Consider the following 18,774-nt stretch of genomic DNA (forward strand, 5'->3'; position numbering starts at 1 on the left):
TGCATTTGTGGACGACGCCCCCGGCGACCAAAGGATGCTCGGTGCCTCCTGGTTCCTTAGTCACGTGCTGGGAAATCAACCATGTGTATTTACACTTAAAAGGATGACAAGGACCCTAACATCAGACAAATAGAACACATGATGGGATGGCGAGGAAGCAATACACGGATGTACTATGGAGTACATGGCCATTAAAACCATCCAAGGTCAGATCTTCACTCAGCCTCTAATGGTGATAGCAGCAAAGCCCATTAGTGCAAAGAAACGTTCTGTCCTCCTTAAATGGTCACAGTGAGTTCAACTTCTCTCTAATTCAGCATATAAAGTCTTCTTATGTTTTCTTTACAGGTTTTTTTTTCCTGCGATGCCACCGAACACTTAGAGATGAGCAAAATGTTCCCATCTGAGCTGCAAAGGTGAGAAAAAAAAGAAGCCACTGAAAGCAGATGGAGCTCTCAGCCCATAAAGCCACGTGTCCTGTACGTCATGTACCATGGCAGCTTTAATGCAGCCGTGGGGGGGGGCAGAGGGGGCCATTCATCAGCCTGGTACTTTACATCCACTCATGTGGGACATGCAGGACATCCTTAGCTGCTAGCACACCATCACGGATGCTACACCTCCGTTAGGAACCTTTGATTGAAAGGAGTACTCTCATATTTGATATTTGACGATTTGAAAGTCAAAGATCCTCTACGTGACAGGAGCGCTCGGCTCTTTTTAATGGGCTACCACAAAAAAATCTAGTCAAAGATCCCTTACATGACAGGAACGTGTTGCTGTTTTTAAGAACATTCTACAGAAATGCTAGTCAAAGATCCTCTATCTTACAGGAGCGCTCTGCCCCTTTTAATGGGCTACCACAAAAAGATCTAGTCAAAGATCCCCTACCTAACAGGAGCACTCTGCTCTTTTTAATGGGCTACCACAAAAACATCTAGTCAAAGATCCTCTACCTAACAGGAGCGCTCTGCTCTTTTTAATGGGCTACCACAAAAAGATCTAGTCAAAGATCCCTTACATGACAGGAACGTGTTGCTGTTTTTAAGAACATTCTACAGAAATGCTAGTCAAAGATCCTCTACCTAACAGGAGCGCTCTGCTCTTTTTAATGGGCTACCACAAAAAGATCTAGTCAAAGATCCCCTACCTAACAGGAGCACTCTGCTCTTTTTAATGGGCTACCACAAAAACATCTAGTCAAAGATCCCCTACCTAACAGGAGCGCTCTGCTCTTTTTAATGGGCTCACACAAAAAGATCTAGTCAAAGATCCCTTACATGACAGGAACGTGTTGCTGTTTTTAAGAACATTCTACAGAAATGCTAGTCAAAGATCCTCTACCTAACAGGAGCGCTCTGCTCTTTTTAATGGGCTACCACAAAAAGATCTAGTCAAAGATCCCCTACCTAACAGGAGCGCTCTGCTCCTTTTAATGGGCTACCACAAAAAGATCTAGTCAAAGATCCCTTACATGACAGGAACGTGTTGCTGTTTTTAAGAACATTCTACAAAAATGCTAGTCAAAGATCCTCTACGTGACAGGAGCGCTCTGCTCTTTTTAATGGGCTACCACAAAAAGATCTAGTCAAAGATCCCCTACCCAGCAGGAGCACTCTGCTCTTTTTAATGGGCTACCACAAAAAGATCTAGTCAAAGATCCCCTACCCAGCAGGAGCACTCTGCTCTTTTTAATGGGCTACCACAAAAAAGAAATCAAGTCAAAGATCCCCTACATGACAGGAACGTGTTGCTGTTTTTAAGAACATTCTTCAAAAATGCTAGTCAAAGATCCTCTACCTTACAGGAGTGCTCTGCTCTTTTTAATGGGCTACTACAAAAAATCTAGTCAAAGATCCCCTACATGACAGGAACACTCTGCTGTTTTTGATCACCTACTGAAAAAATACTAGTCAAAGGTCCTTTATAGGACAGGCGTGCTTGTCATGCTAATCAAAGTCCTTCAATATGACAGGAACACTCTGCTCTTTTTAATGGGCTATGACAAAAAAAATCTAGTCAAAGATCCTCTACCTAACAAAAGCACTGTGTTGGTTTTCAAACATTCTCTACCTAACCGGAGCGCTCTGCTCTTTTTAATGAGCTACCACAAAAAAATCCAGTCAAAGATCCCCTACATGAAAAAAACGCAAAAATACTATTCAAAAAATCTAGTCAAAGATCCTCTACCTAACAAAAGCACTGTGTTGGTTTTCAAACATTCTCTACCTAACAGGAGCGCTCTGCTCTTTTTAATGAGCTACCACAAAAAAATCCAGTCAAAGATCCCCTACATGAAAAAAAACGCAAAAATACTATTCAAAAATACTAGTCAAAGATCCTCGATAGGACAGGCGCACTTGTCATGCTAATCAAAGACGTTTGTCATGACAGGAGCGCTCCGGTATTCTAAAGAAGTACTCCAAAAAGACCAGTCAAAGATCCTTTATATGACAGGAGTACTCTAATGTCTTTAGGGAGATACTGCAAAAACACCAGACAAAAATACTGCAAACATGCAAGGCAAAGATCCTCACTGTAAGAAGGTAAAGGACCATGTTCAAGGATCTTCTATAAGTATTTTTAAAGAGCTACGGAGATAAATGCTTATATGACAAGCACGGCTAATGCTAAAGCTCTAGCCAAAGATCCTTGATGTGACAAGAGCACTAAGGATCATCCCAAAGTCATAGTCAAAGATCAGCACATGCTTGGCCAGCTATGACTTATGTATTCTTGTACTTGATGTATTAGACGTGTCGGAGTAACGAGGGGTTGACCTAGATTCCAAAACGACTTTTAGCATCAAACGCCCACACTTGATGCCACGGCGGCAGAAGGACTGGTGGGGGGAGGGGGGGGGTGGATGGTTAAAGAGACAACCAATGGAATAAAGACGAGAGCTTGGAATTGTTACGATTCTCCAAGCGATGGAAGACGAGGCAAAACATCGGGAGGTAAAAGCGAGGAAGACGATGATGAAGTGTGGACGCCATTAGCGCAGCACACGGGGGCAAAGGTCATTATCATATGTCGTCATGACCCTATCAGCAGGCTACTTCCTGTTTGTCGTATAATCCTGCCAACTGTGTCATGAAATGCAACACAAGCTAGGAGCGACCCAATACTTTTGCATTAGACGGGACACGTGAATTCATGCTAACGTCGTCGCCACGGTTTCAGGAATTATTACGATTGTGCAATAAGCTAAGCTAAGCTAAGCTAAGCTAAGCAAAGGGCAATGAAAGCTAGCTGCATCAGCCTAGCAACAGACATTTAGTAAGAAACTGTACAAAAAGTTCAAGCACTACAAAATGTTCTTATTTGGACGGCGGCCATGCTAAAATGCTAAATGCTAAAATCTTTTAAACGTAACCACGACACTCCGCAAATGTGGCCAATAAAAGCTACAATTTGGTCCCAAAATGTTGGATTTTGACAAACGGGTCTTAAGTCTTAACCGAGAAGTTGGCTGTGGATTTTCTCATTGAAGCCATCGTAATGGAACCGTTTCTGGTCGTCTTTCAGTTTCAAAGGTTTCAGCTCTGATCCGATCCGGCTTCACCAGTACACGCTTGGCCACGAGGTCAAAGTTCCATAACGTTCTTCATGGAAGTCAAAATGATTCTACGTACTTTTTGTACAAAGTCCTACTAAATTGTCATGATGACATCAAGCCGGACGGTCTAAACTCCTCAAGAACCACAAATCCTTGAGAAGAACATTTTGGGCATGAAGCTGACTACTTGAATGCAGCAGGAGAAGCAAACGACAGAAGGTGTCCATTGGTAACTCACCTCCCTGCTCATCCAACATGACCAGAGTCCTGATGCCGGCATCTTTACTCTGGGAGGCCGCAGAGAGGAAAAGACCAGAAGAAGAAGGAGGGAAAAAAGAGAAGGAAGAAGAAGGTCAACAAGATGGGAAAAGTTACATTTAGATATGGGAGGAGAAGCTGTGATGAGAAAGATGTTACATGAACGTCCAGACATGAGGACCAGTTAAGTTGAAGCACTTGGACTAAACCATTGCTGGATTGGACCAGAAACCTTTTGGACTAAGCTTTCTGGACCTAACCACCTGGACTGAACTGATTGGATCAGAACCTTCAGACTCAACCATGAGGACTGGTCAAACCTCCAAAAAGCCTCTACACTCAATCTTTCTGGATGAAATCATCCGGTTGGAACCATCTAAACGTTCTAGAAGGAACTTTTTAGGACATGATCCTCTGGTCTGAAGCAGTTAACTTGAAACCAATGGACTGTAGGATTTGGACTGAATTTGCTCGATTGGACCAGATTGAAACCTTTTGGACTAAGCCTTCTGGACCTAACAACCTGGACTGAACTGATTGGACCTTGGACCTTCAGACTCAACCACGAGGACTGGTCAAACCTTCAAGAAGCCTCTACACTCAATCTTTCTGGATTAAATGATCTGGTTGGAACCATCTAAACGTTCTAGAAGGAACTTTTTAGGACATGATCCTCTGGTCTGAAGCAGTTAACTTGAAACCAATGGACTGTAGGATTTGGACTGAATTTGCTCGATTGGACCAGATTGAAAACATTTGGACTAAGCTTTCTGGACCTCACCAACTGGACAGAACCTTCAGACTCACCCATGAGGACTGGTCAAACCCCCAAGAAGCCTCTACACTCAATCTTTCTGGATGAAATCATCTGGCTGGAACCATCTATACCGAACCCTTCGGAGTGAGTCCTCTGGAGTAAACCTGGTAGAGTTAATATTCCGGGCCACACCTGGTTGGCTGAACTGTCTGGACTAAACCTTCTGGACGGAGCCGTTCTGAACTGAAGTATCTGAACTGAGCATTCAAGGCTGAACCCTGCATGGTAAACATTTTGGATTGAACTTTCTGGAGGAAACCTTCTAGATTAAACTGCTTCCTTTTGTGTCAGCTTAGCCTTCTAGAATAAACATTCTGGACTAAATGTTCTAGAAGGAACTTTTTAGGACATGATCCTCTGGTCTGAACCAGTTAACTTGAAACCAATGGACTGAATTTACTGGATTGGATCTGGATGAAACCGTCTGGACTTCAGACTAAACCATCTGGATTGGCTAAAACATTAAAGACGAAATCTCACGGACAGAACGCTCAAGACCAAATCTTTATGGACTAAATGGTCTGAATGGAAATGGATCCAAACGGAATATTTTGGAGTCCTGTCCAAGTCCTGAGGAGTAAAGCGCCTGAAATTGACCTTCCAGCAAAACCTTGTTGACTGAGAACTGAATTGAACATCTAGCGTGAATCTTCAGGATTAAACCCTACGTACTAAACAGTACGGACTGACCTTCTGAGTAACCTGTCTGGACAGAACCTTGTTGACTAAGCCTTCTGGTCTGAAACATCTGGATAGATGAAATGTTCAGGAGAAAACCTTTGGCTACATCTTCTGGGATATACGTTCTGGACAGGCAGAACTTGATAGATGAGTGAATTTTATGGGCATGACCTATGACCCATGACCTATGACCCATGACCCCTGTCTGGACTTTGACCAGAATATGAATGGATGGATCAAAGTGTATGAATTCCATAAGACGTAGCTTTTATATTCCCTCCGTATTCTTACAATAACTTTATTGTAGCCATTGACAACGCTGCCAGAAGATGTGATCTTCAGTGGTCCAGATCCAGTATTTGTCTTGTGTGTGTATTTCAGTCTTGTGTGAGTAGCATTATTAGCGTGTGCGTCTTCACGGCTACCACACAAAGACACACTTCATTAAGCCGCGTGTGCAACAACAACAGCTTCTGGCTCTCCATGAGCTCTCCCACAGATATCCAAGTCCAGGGGCCACGGCTTCATGCATCAGCTATTTTGGACGCCAGCGGGGTTTGACCTTCTCCGGGCGGCGCACAGAGACCACAACCGCAAGACCCGGTCGGTGGTGTCACTGATACTGTCTGCTCTGTCATGCTGCCAGAGGCTGAGGATCGCTTCCACCGGAAATGTGGATGAGTCATCGTGTGGTATGGTGGCATGGTGGTACGGTGGTGCAGTGGTATGGTGTGGTATCGTGGTGAGGTATAATGGTATGGTGGTATCATGGTATGGTATGGTATCGTACGGAATCAGGGCATGATGTCACGGCGTAGCGATTACCGACCGGCGCTGACAACATGCTTGTTTATCCACAAGGAATCACTTTATGGCTCCAAAGCTCCAGGACAGGATGCGTCTGAGTGGGCCAACTGGCATCAAACACTGTGGTGACATCAAGTCTCCATGACACACACACACACACGAGTAACACACACCACACACACGAGTAACACACACCACACACACGAGTAACACAATGCGCTATTTAGATGAGTAGGAATAAATGGGTATATTTATATGATATACTATATATACTGTACATTTTTTTATTGTTTCTTTTTGTATGTATTTTGAAGTTAAAAAATGTAATCTTGGATTAAAAAAAAAAGTATTACATTTTTGTGATATTTTTATTAAAAAAAACTTGTATGTTTATGTATATTTGTCCATCTGTCCTATATTTGTTATTTGTACAAGTATGACGTATTTTTTCTTAAATACAGCACACAAAAATAATCAAAAATTTCCATGGAATTTTGACAAAAGCTGCTTTAAAAACAAAACAAAATTTAAAAACAAAAATATCCACCCAATCAAATATTTACCATTAAAGTAAATATTTAAAATATCAATAACAACATAATATATAATACATTTTATATTTTTAATATATTAATATATAATATATATTTTATAATATAATTGCATAATAATGCTATATTTATAAATATTAGTTATTGTAACATTGTTTATTTGGTATAATAAAAATAATGTTCATATATATACATTTATAACTAAATTAAGAAATACCTTTTTATTAAAAAAAATAATAAAATATACTTGTTATAATAATTCTAAGTTGTATTATGAAATGAATAGAATTAAGATATATTTATTAAAGTACGCCACTCCATTCGTCCAGGTTATTTACTCCTCCTTTTTTTCCATCACCTTAATATTATTTAGCATTGAGCCTGTGTGTTGATAGTAGTAATAGTAATAATATATATGTATATGTATATGTATATGTATATGTATATGTATATGTATATGTATATGTATATGTATATGTATATGTATATGTATATGTATATGTATATGTATATGTATATGTATATGTATATGTATATGTATATGTATATGTATGGACGGATGATTGCACAATTTCGCTGGTACTCCTGTATAAGTGACAAGAATAAAGGGCTATTTCTCCTACTACTACTACTACTACTACTACTACTACTAATATGACAGCTTGCGTATATTTCTATAAACTCCTATTCTCCCTTTTTCATTTCCATCTCCTCCGCGCTCGTAACTTAGCAGGCCTTTATGAGGTTGCAAGCGAGGAGAAACGCCCTCAGACTTCCTGCCCCGCCTTCGTATATACGTATGTAAATATACATATACTAGAGTGTATATAGTAAAGGTCGTGGGGGGGCACGTTCAAGAAGAATTCATTCGGGGTCACATTAGCATGAGGCAAGGACGCTGACCTCAACGTGACAGCCACCCTTCGCCCGCGGTTTTATGGCTGTCAACAGAGTCCTAGACGGAGTCCTAGACGGAGTCCTAGACGGAGTCCTAGACGGAGTCCTAGACGGAGTCCTAGACACGGTCCCTTATGGTAATGTCCCAGGGTAATAAGATAATATAATGAACAATAATATGTATGATATTTCATATTTCACTGGATGAGATTAGCTTACAAAGGAACTTCATGAATTTTAAATGACTTCCAATTTCAACGTGTCTTTGACGGCGTTCGCGTTATCAGATGATACGAGGCGAGGCAGGGCGAGCGGCGTTCTCCCTGCCCTGCCCCCACCCTGCCTGCCGTGTGCTTATTCAATTAGCGTAATCTTGACCCCGATCCATAAGCCTTTGCGACACCTGCACCGGCACGTGCCTGCAGGAACAGGAACGGGAACAGGAACGGGAACGGGAACAGGAACCGGAGTGCACTTGGACGCCAATCGTGGACGCTCGTAGCAGTTGTGCACAAATACACGGAAAATAGATTTCTAACCATGAAAACCATCTCACCGTGGAGGCAATCGTCCAGCCAAGGCGACATGTGACCGCCATGACACGCCCAAATAAAAGTCCAGTGGACCACCAAACGCTGATCAGAACGTATCTGCTCACACAAAGAGTCGTCCGAACTAACGACCAATCTCGGTAGAAGTACATCGTAAACAAACGGTGATTGCTAACGACAACAATGCTGCTAACATGCTAACTTACCCAACTCACTCAAACCGCTGCATAGTCCCTCTTACGAAGTTAACTAGCTTCCGCTAGCTAAGTTAACTAGCTAAATAACGGCCAACAAAACATCCCGTCTGACCCTGGTACAGGTAAATACAATAGTGGCTAAAGCTACTAGCTAACCACTTAATGATTGTGTTAACCTTTTGTTGTGCTTGCGGGAGATAACAACAATGATCCGTATTCTTGTTTACTAACCGACCAACAGACGTCAAGCTAGGAGGAGGTCATAATAATCCTCAATCATCATTCCTGTTTTCATAACTTGGGACTAAACAACATAATCCAAGGCTTGCAACTCAACATGCCATTGACTCGGGACTCGACTCAGACGTTAGTCTCATGACTTGGGAATACTTGGGATTTCCGGTGAATGACTTGAGTGAAATGTTCAAAGTATTTAACTCTTGGAATTATTATTATTATTATTATTTTTAAAGCCTATGTCTTTGAATTGACTTGACTTGACCATGAATTGACTGGAACAACGACTTGTTCCCACCTCTGCTGTTTACCAACTAATGAAGTCATGAACTAATTAACTAACTGCTTTCAAAACATATTGTCTCGTACTTTTGGGATTTCTAGAGGTAATAAAAAACAATAACACATTTTTTAATATCCAACCTGAAACATAACCATAGTATAGTAAGCATAGTCCTGCTAACAAGCTAGCTTACTAAGTAATTCATTTATTGGGGTGCTGGAGCCTATCCCAGCTGTCTTGGGGCGAGAGAGGCGGGGTCCACCCTGGACTGGTGGCCAGCCAATCACAGGACACATATAGACAAACAACCATTCACACTCACATTCATACCTATGGACAATTTGGAGTGGCTAATTAACCTAGCATGTTTTTGGAATGTGTTAGTGTTCTTACAAAGAACACTAAACTCATCACACACCAACTTAACACTCAAAAGGTATAATTATGAAACCAGCTCAATCGAATCATTCATTTTCTACCGCTTATCCTCAAGAGGGTGTCAGGGGTGCTGGAGCCTATCCCAGCTGTCTTTGGGCGAGAGGCGGGGTACACCCTGGACTGGTGGCCAGCCAATCACAGGGCACATATAGACAAACAACCATTCACACTCACATTCATACCTATGGACAATTTGGAGTGGCCAATTAACCTAGCATGTTTTTGGAATGTGTTAGTGTTCTTACAAAGAACACTAAACTCATCACACACCAACTTAACACTCAAGAGATATAATTATGAAACCAGCTCAACCGAATCATTTAGCATAGCTTAGCATGTTTTTGGAATGTGGGAGGAAACCGGAGTACCCGGAGAAAACCCACGCATGCACGGGGAGAACATGCAAACTCCGTGGAATTGAACCGTGGTCTCCTAGCTGTGAGGTCTAACCACTGGACCGCCGTGCAGCCCCTTACTAAGTAATGTTAAGAGGGAAATAAGAAGATGAAATCATATGAACGATCCAACTAACAGTGTTGAAAACACAGCATAAAAATATAGATGATAATAGAAATATGGTTGAAGTGAAATCTGGTGAAGCCGCTGAGCTGTCTCCGCCCCAACGTGAGCAGATGCGGTTGATATGAAGGCAGCTGGTGTTGATATTCCAGCGTGTTACGTGTCCATTATGCACGCTGTGTGGGTTATTGCTGGGATATATTTATCCCTCCTGTCCCTGGAGAGGAGCTCACTTTGTCAAGAAGTTGTCCCCCCCCCCCCCCCCAGCGTGATGATGTGAGGCAGCCCAAACAGTGGCAGACACAACCAGGACACTTTAGTCTAAAAGTGGAAGCTTAGGAAGAACGACTTCACAGTGGAGGGCTGAGTGGAGGTGGGGCGCTTCATTTGAAGCACGGCGCAGCCTGCCAGGGGACGTTTCATACGTCGCTATCAAAGCATGTCTCCGGGAATCAGGACGAGGCTTTGGACTTGAGGATGACGGCGGGGTCAAAGGTCATATGTATAAAAAGATATCACTCACCTCCTCCACGAGAGCTATCATGCGGCGAGTGCTCTCCAGCGACTGTGGAGAGAAGACCAGAGGCCAGTTAGCACGTCCTATCCTCCATCTTCCTCTTCTCCATCTTCCTATCCTCCATCTTCCTATCCTCCATCTTCCTATCCTCCATCTTCCTATCCTCCATCTTCCTACCCTCCATCTTCCTATCCTCCATCTTCCTATCCTCCATCTTCCTATCCTCCATCTTCCTGTTCTCCATCTTCCTATCCTCCATCTTCCTATCCTCCATCTTCCTATCCTCCATCTTCCTATCCTCCATCTTCCTATCCTCCATCTTCCTACCCTCCATCTTCCTATCCTCCATCTTCCTATCCTCCATCTTCCTATCCTCCATCTTCCTGTTCTCCATCTTCCTATCCTCCATCTTCCTATCCTCCATCTTCCTATCCTCCATCTTCCTGTTTTCCATCTTCCTATCCTCCATCTTCCTGTTCTCCATCTTCCTGTTCTCCATCTTCCTATCCTCCATCTTCCTATCCTCCATCTTCCTGTTCTCCATCTTCCTGTTCTCCATCTTCCTATCCTCCATCTTCCTGTTCTCCATCTTCCTATCCTCCATCTTCCTGTCCTCCATCTTCCTGTTCTCCATCCACACTGGACTGGCATGCATTCACTCGTTCATCCGTGGACCACGCCCATACACTCGTCATTTCATACAGACCGTATTTACCTCCGTCCATCCATCCATCCATCCATCTTCCATCCATCCAGGATTTCACCACTTCATCAGTCAGCCATTCATCCATCTTTTATCCATTCATCCATTCAACTACCGAGCCATTCGTACTTCCATCTTTTTATCCATCTTTCCATTCATTCATCCGTCAATCACTCTGTCCATCAATGTCACCCATTCATTAATGCGGCTGTCTATCAATCCACCCGCTCATCCATCCGTTCGTTCACTCGTCCATCTACCCTTCTTTCCATTCATCCGTTGCTTTTTCCATCCTTTCATACGATAAAGTCATCCACTCATCCATCCCTTCATCCATCAATCCAGTCAACCATCCATGCGTCTTTACCTGACTTCTTCATCCATCCGTTCATCTATCTTTTCTTCCATGCAATGATCATCCATTCATCCATACATCCATCCATCCATTCATCCATGCAATCATCATCCATGCAATGATCATCCATTCATCCATCCATCCATCCATTCATCCATCTTTTCTTCCATGCAATGATCATCCATTCATCCATCCATTCATCCATCCATTCATCCATGCAATGATCATCCATTCATCCATCCATGCATCCATCCATCTTTTCTTCCATGCAATGATCATCCATTCATTCATTCATCCATGCAATGATCATCCATTCATCCATCCATCTTTTCTTCCATGCAATGATCATCCATTCATCCATCCATTCATCCATGCAATGATCATCCATCCATTCATCCATCCATCTTTTCTTCCATGCAATGATCATCCATTCATCCATCCATTCATCCATGCAATGATCATCCATCCATTCATCCATCCATCTTTTCTTCCATGCAATGATCATCCATTCATCCATGCAATGATCATCCATCAAGGCATCCATTCATCCATCCATCAAGGCATCTTTTCATCCATCAGTGATCATGAATGGAGGCATCTGTTCATTTATTCATCCATCTTCAGACACGTTTATTCATCCTCTTTAGGCTATATTTCATCCATCCATCCTCCTTATGACCATCTTTTCATCCATCCATCCATCCTCCTTATGACCATCTTTTCATCCATCCATCCATCCATCCATCCTCCTTATGACCATCTTTTCATCCATCCAGCCTTATTCCCATTCATGCGTTCATCCATCAATACAAGCATTCATCCCTCCATCTGCATTATGCAGCATGAATATTTAAGGAGGCCATTAGAGATCCTCCATTATTCTGCTGCTGCACCAAATGATCTGCTCTTCCTCTTAGCTCGTTAGAAGAACTAAGTTCTCCTAAAAAAGAAAAACCTAAGAAGTGATGGATGGCGGGAGGAGGGGGGGGGGTAGGGGGTGGGGGGGGGGGTCACAAGAGACAAATTGTTCTAAGCGTGACATTTGGCGTTAGCACGTCCCGTTTACCTCATCGGCTATCTCGTCCGCACGAGTCTGCAGGTCGGCCAGCTCGTTGCGCATGTCCGCGTCGTCCGCCATGGTGGGTGTTGACCTTTCACCTCAACTGGAATGACTGCACCGAGGGAGAGAGAGAGAGAAAGGAGGCTCAGAATATGTCGTTTACGTTCTGTGTTGGGGGGGGGGGTGCATGGCATCTGTAAAGCTGTCAAGCCGAGGTTCCCAAAGTGTAGCAAATGAAAAACAATTAACACATAAAACTCCCAATTACGAGTGCGCCTGAACGCCTCACAGCACAACAGTGTAGAAAGGAGACGGTGCATTCATTCATTTTCTTCCGCTTATCCTCACGAGGGTCGTGGGGGGTGCTGGAGCCTATCCCAGCCGAGAGGCGGGGTCCACCCTGGACTCAAGTACGCTTGATGATTACCATTATCTTTCATGATTACTAAAGAAGGGAGAAAGGTAGAAAGAAATAGTCCAAATGGTGTAAAATGGCCGCTCGCCGCCAAAATGGCTGAGGTTGAATGAGTCCATGTCAAAACTGTATGAGATGTCATGAATATGAATATGAATGATGTAAACATATGATGTCATAAAGGTATTGTAGTCGTGTCTGATGAAGTATCTCCAATCCTGCGTGAGCCTCCCCCTCCCAGCCTCTTAATAATTCATAAACACCAGCTCGGCAAGCTACTTTTGTGAGCCCCCCCCCCAGCCCCCCCTCGCTCACTCCCCCGCCGCACCCGTTCCGCTTTCAAATATTGATGTTGGCATTTTGCATTTGGCCGTCACAATAAGCTAGCAGGAGGATTAGCGTAACGAGATGAGGCATAACGAGCGCTACATAAAGCTGCTATTGGTGCCAGACTTCCATCGGCCATCTTTGTTGGTGGGATGCTTATCTTACTGCAGCCGAGCCGCTTCCTGCTCGGGCCGATTTCCTGTCCTACGTTCCTTGAAGACACGCGCCTTGTCAGCGCTTCATATTTAATACAGAGCAGCGCTTCCGTATGATTAAACTTCCTTAGCACTTAGCAAGCCTAGTGGGTGTGGCTTGGGGCAGGACGACGGAGCCCTATGAAATCTGCCTAGCAACAAGAGGCCAGGCAGATACATGGTGGAAAAACTTATTTGTTGGATCTATTTGCACTTTTTCTTTGGCATTGATCACAATCAATCCTTAGAACAGAATTTGATATCGACAACATATCGTCTTTTTAAAAGTAATAAACAAATGATGGTACTTCAAATGGTGACATTTCTAGAGAGATAGAGATATATAGAGATGTATATAGAGAAAGATATATAGAGATATTTAGAGATAGAGATATACAGAGATATATAGAGATGTATATAGAGAAAGATATATAGAGATATTTAGAGATAGAGATATATAGAGATATTTAGAGATAGAGATATACAGAGATATATAGAGACAGGGATATATAGAGATATAGATATATATAGAGATAGAGATAAATAGAGATAGAGATATATAGAGATACAGATAGAGATATAGAGATAGAGATATATAGATATATATAGAGATATATATAGATATATATAGAGATATATATAGAGATAGAGATAGAGATATATAGAGATACAGATAGAGATATAGAGATAGAGATATATAGATATATATAGATATATAGAGATATAGATATATATAGAGATAGAGATGAATAGAGATAGAGATATATAGAGATACAGATAGAGATATAGAGATAGAGATATATAGAGATAGCAATAGAGATAGAGATTGAGATATATAGAGATATTTAGAGATAGAGATATATAGAGATAGCAATAGAGATAGAGATTGAGATATAGATATATTTAGAGATAGAGATATATAGAGATATTTAGAGATAGAGATAGAGATATAGAGATATAGAGATAGCGATAGAGATAGAGATAGAAATATATAGAGATACAGATAGAGATATATAGAGATATATAAAGATAGTGATAGAGAGAGCCAGAGAGATATATAGAGAGAGATATAGAGATGGAGAGAGATAGCGAGTGATAGAGATGGAGAGAGATAGAGAGAGATAGAGAGATAGATAGAGAGAGAGATAGAGATGGAGATAGATAGAGAGAGAGATAGAGAGATAGATAGAGAGAGAGATAGAGTAAATAGTAATTTGTACAAATAATGTAAATAATTTTGAATGTGAATGAATGAATATGAGGTATATTTCATGGTTTTTTAAGCCAATCACAAAATCAAATTAAAGTAAAAATATTTCTCAGGGTGGACTTCATGCTTGAGGGCGGGACTTAGTCATGTGATTGACAGGAAGGTGTTCACCGATAGCGCCCCCCCCCCCCCCTCTAGTGGACTCCCACTTTTTTGAGCCAATGTAAGACAAGAAAGGAGCAAGCAGACGGACCTTCATCCATTCACCTCATCCATCATCATCCATCTCAAGTCAAGGCCCGAGCGCCCCCATGCCCCCCCCCCCACCCCCCACCCTCCGCCCCGCCCATTTGACGGACAGCAGCTCAGGCCGTGACAGATTAAAGTCAGAGGGGAAAGAGGATTTACTCACTCTCTCCTCTACAACTCCATTTCCTTTCTGTGGGCCGCCTGGACCCCCCCCCCCCCCCCCCTCCTTTCCTGCAGCGATATACGCCAACGTGGACCTCATCTCCAACGTGGACCTCATCTCCAACGTGGACCTCATCTCCAACGTGGACCTCATCTCCAACGTGGACCTCATCTCCAACGTGGACCTCATCTCCAACGTGGACCTCATCTCCTACGTGGACCTCATCTCCTACGTGGACCTCATCTCCTACGTGGACCTCATCTCCTACGTGGACCTCATCTCCTACGTGGACCTCATCTCCAACGTGGACCTCATCTCCTACGTGGACCTCATCTCCTACGTGGACCTCATCTCCTACGTGGACCTCATCTCCTACGTGGACCTGATCTCCTACGTGGACCTGATCTCCTACGTGGACCTTATGTCCTACGTGCACCTGATCTCCTATGTGGACCTCATCTCCTACGTGGACCTCATCTCCTACGTGGACCTTATGTCCTACGTGCACCTGATCTCCTATGTGGACCTGATCTCCTACGTGGACCTGATCTCCTACGTGGACCTGATCTCCTACGTGGACCTGATCTCCTACGTGGACCTGATCTCCACCGGGACCGAGCCTGCATTGAGGTCTGGCTGCCATTGGCTAATGTCTGACAGCCTGAACCAGACGCGGAAAATTCCCAGGGCACTTGAACGCACCACCACAGGACCGCATAATCAATGGTGACGTTGAAGAAAGGAGCTAGACACTGTGTTGTTCATCCTTCTGTGTTTGTTACATGAAGAATATCGGTTAATTACAGCGGTTCATTGGCTCCACACCCGTTAGCGATATAAAATTCAATATGAATAAATGTAAATGTTTATGAATGTTTATGACTTTCAAAATCTCATTTAGAACATTATTAGAGCGCTGTAGACATGAACTAGCACCCCTATAGTCGCCTTTACACTCCTTTTATTCAGTGTTTACAACACAGCTCTTATGTAGCAGGGATTCCAGATGGCCGCTAGCTCACGAGCTAACCATGCTAACCATGCTAACCAATGCTCTACAACGCTTGCGTTTGCGATGCTAATACGTCCTGGTTTCATCGTGTCCTCGCTTAGTCAGCCTGCGGGACTCATCCGTGGCATCCCATCATGTTGGCGTCGGAAGAAGGAAGAAGAAGCAGGAAGAAGAAACGACTACTTCCTGGTTTGCCGGAGGTCACAAAGAGGTAGTAAAGCTGTGGCTCCAAATGAGATAAGCTGATCTTCACTTGATCCTGACTGCCTTGTCTCCGCCAGGACCCCTTCTCGTCTTTTTGGTCAAACTATCCTAACTGTGACTTAGCTTAGCTTAGCCTAGCTTGCAGCGCTACAAGCTAAATGCACGCTTCCACACAGATGCTGCGTACGTAGCGCCCGCGTGCACGCTGACCTATAAACACGAAACATGTGCCAGGATGGAAGCGGGCCACAGAGCATCATGGGAGCCTGGAGGCTCAAAGTATTCAGACTCCGCCTTGGCCGCTTCACGCCTGGCTGCCAAGAAACACAACGTAACACAACGTAACACAACGTAACACAACGTAACACAACGTAACACAACGTAACACAACGTAACACAACGTAACACAACCTAACACAACGTAACACAACGTAACACAACGTAACACAACGTAACACAACGTAACACGGCCAATACTCGATGTGGTGCGTTGGCGCCTTTGGGTGCTTTTTGCTGCCGTTTTTACAGCCCCTTTTGGCTCTCCCTCATTTATCACTGTTAACCGCTTCTGGACCCCAAAAGATAAACTTAATTCCATCAATTACGATATCTTATTTAAAAATGGAATATTTTTGCTGTTAGAGCATAGAAAACTTTTTTACAACCTTCTAAATATGTTTTTTACCATTATGAGAGCCTTCTAGACATGAAATAACACCCCTATAGTCACCTTTACATTTCTATTAGAAGATATAGTAGAGCAGAAATACTGTAATAGGAGAAAATAAGACATAAATAAGACTCCTTATGTAGAGGTCCTTGTTTTATCCTTCATGAGTAAATCATCACAACGTCTTTCAATGAATGCCTGCCTTGTATTTCTATATCGCGATGCTTGAAAGTTTGCGACGTCCCATATTGGCTTTTTTGCCAAAAATCGATATCGTCCAACTATCAGCCGATTTTATTTATTGAAGCTTTTTTCTGTTCTTTAGTAATCAGCCGTAGAACATAGATAAGTTTTAGCTAAATATTAGTTCTCAAAAAAGCAGGAAGCATAAAATTCAAGCATAACATTGACTTTGATGCTAATTTTAGCCATACATATTTCGCCAACAGTATATGGGATATGAGATATATGAAAATATGGGCTAATAACTATAAAAGCAATCTTCACTGGCTAAATGTACTGCAAAAAAGGTCAGTAAGGATAATTCATAATGCCGCCTACAGAGAACATACTAACTCCTTATTTGTAAAATGACAAATACTTCAACTTGCTGATATAGTTCATCTTCAAACAGCTAAAATAATGCATAAGGCTAAAAATAAGCAATGAGCTAAAAATGTCATCCAATACTTCTCTACAAGAGAGGAGAAATATGATCTCAGGGAAGAAGTACATTTGAAACACTTCTATGCTAGGACTACGTTATGCTAGCCATAGCATTTCAGTATGTGGAATCAAACTATGGAATGGATTGAGTAAGGAAATCAAACAATGCACAACGATGAGCCAATTCAAGAAACAATACAAGCAGTTGATGTTTGCTAAATACAAGGATGAAGAGTCTTGAACCAGTCATGATGTGCTATATATATCACTATATTGACACGCACTATGGTACCCATTATGGCATTGGATGATCATATCACCCAGTACTTCCGTACGGGACAAAAAATAAATAAATAAATAAATTTACTTGATTAATTTTAATTAATTAATTATTTTTATTTTATTTAATTAATTTTGTAAAAATAAAAAAAAAACAAAAAAATGTATTATTAAATTATATTAGGAAAGCAGGAAGTGAACAAATGTAACAGTTAGTGATTGTAAAAATACCAGATGGAGGGGTAGGATTTAATAAGCTTTGCTTCTTCCTACTCCTTTTGGACATGTGGAACTGGGAACTGATTATGGGATGCACTCAATTGGAATCTGATGCATGTTCAAATGAAATTAAACCATTACCATTACCATTACCATTACCATTACTGTATTTGGGTTGGATGTCGACCATCTTTGGATGAATCATACATCGTGATCAACCTTTGAAATATCAACCATGTACTTATCACAGGTATTTAGTATTCATAATGTGGTTGAAGGACTGGCTGAATTTCAATATGGCGCCCGTGGAGACCAAGACGAGTCGCCCACTGAGAGAACAAAATAAACAAAAGTGGATTTCTGGAAGGAGCTAAGATAAAAATGTAATTTTTCTGTGATAGTCCAAAAATGGTGGCACGTTGGAGGATGCATAGAATAAAAAAAAAAATCTTATTTCATGACTTCAGTGTTGTTGGACATTTTGAGCGTCTCTGTGAAAGAGCCCACGTGGGACGAGGAGACACGCCAGAGTGGGAAGAGCAGCAGATTCAAAGCAATCATCTGAGGCCTGCAGGGATAATCACTGCAAAGCCCCGCTGTCCCATTCACTGAGGATAAAACCCGCTGGATTAATCCACAAGCCTACACACACATATACTGTGTGGGTATATGGATATATATATATACGTATATATTTATTTTTTATATACACACACAACTTACATAACACACACAC

At 42.3% G+C, this 18,774-nt stretch overlaps 1 protein-coding gene across 2 annotated transcripts in view; it reads right to left on the reverse strand.

Moving 5' to 3' along the window:
• LOC131139780 (synaptosomal-associated protein 25-A-like) overlaps positions 1-18,774 on the reverse strand; it is a 32,762-nt gene that overhangs the window by 10,609 nt on the left and 3,379 nt on the right. For both annotated transcript variants that reach the window (XM_058089666.2, XM_058089665.2), the window contains exons 2-4: positions 12,437-12,542; positions 10,319-10,360; positions 3,798-3,846 (exon numbers count right to left, since the gene is read on the reverse strand). In XM_058089666.2, the coding sequence (XP_057945649.1) occupies positions 3,798-3,846; positions 10,319-10,360; positions 12,437-12,508 (163 nt within the window). In that variant the 5' untranslated portion in view covers positions 12,509-12,542. The remainder of the gene's footprint in view (positions 1-3,797; positions 3,847-10,318; positions 10,361-12,436; positions 12,543-18,774) is intronic.

This window comes from Doryrhamphus excisus, linkage group LG13 (assembly GCF_037039965.1).
Source record: "Doryrhamphus excisus strain RoL-2023G ecotype Guam linkage group LG13, RoL_Dexc_Guam_v1.1, whole genome shotgun sequence".
Classification (NCBI taxonomy): domain Eukaryota; kingdom Metazoa; phylum Chordata; class Actinopteri; order Syngnathiformes; family Syngnathidae; genus Doryrhamphus; species Doryrhamphus excisus.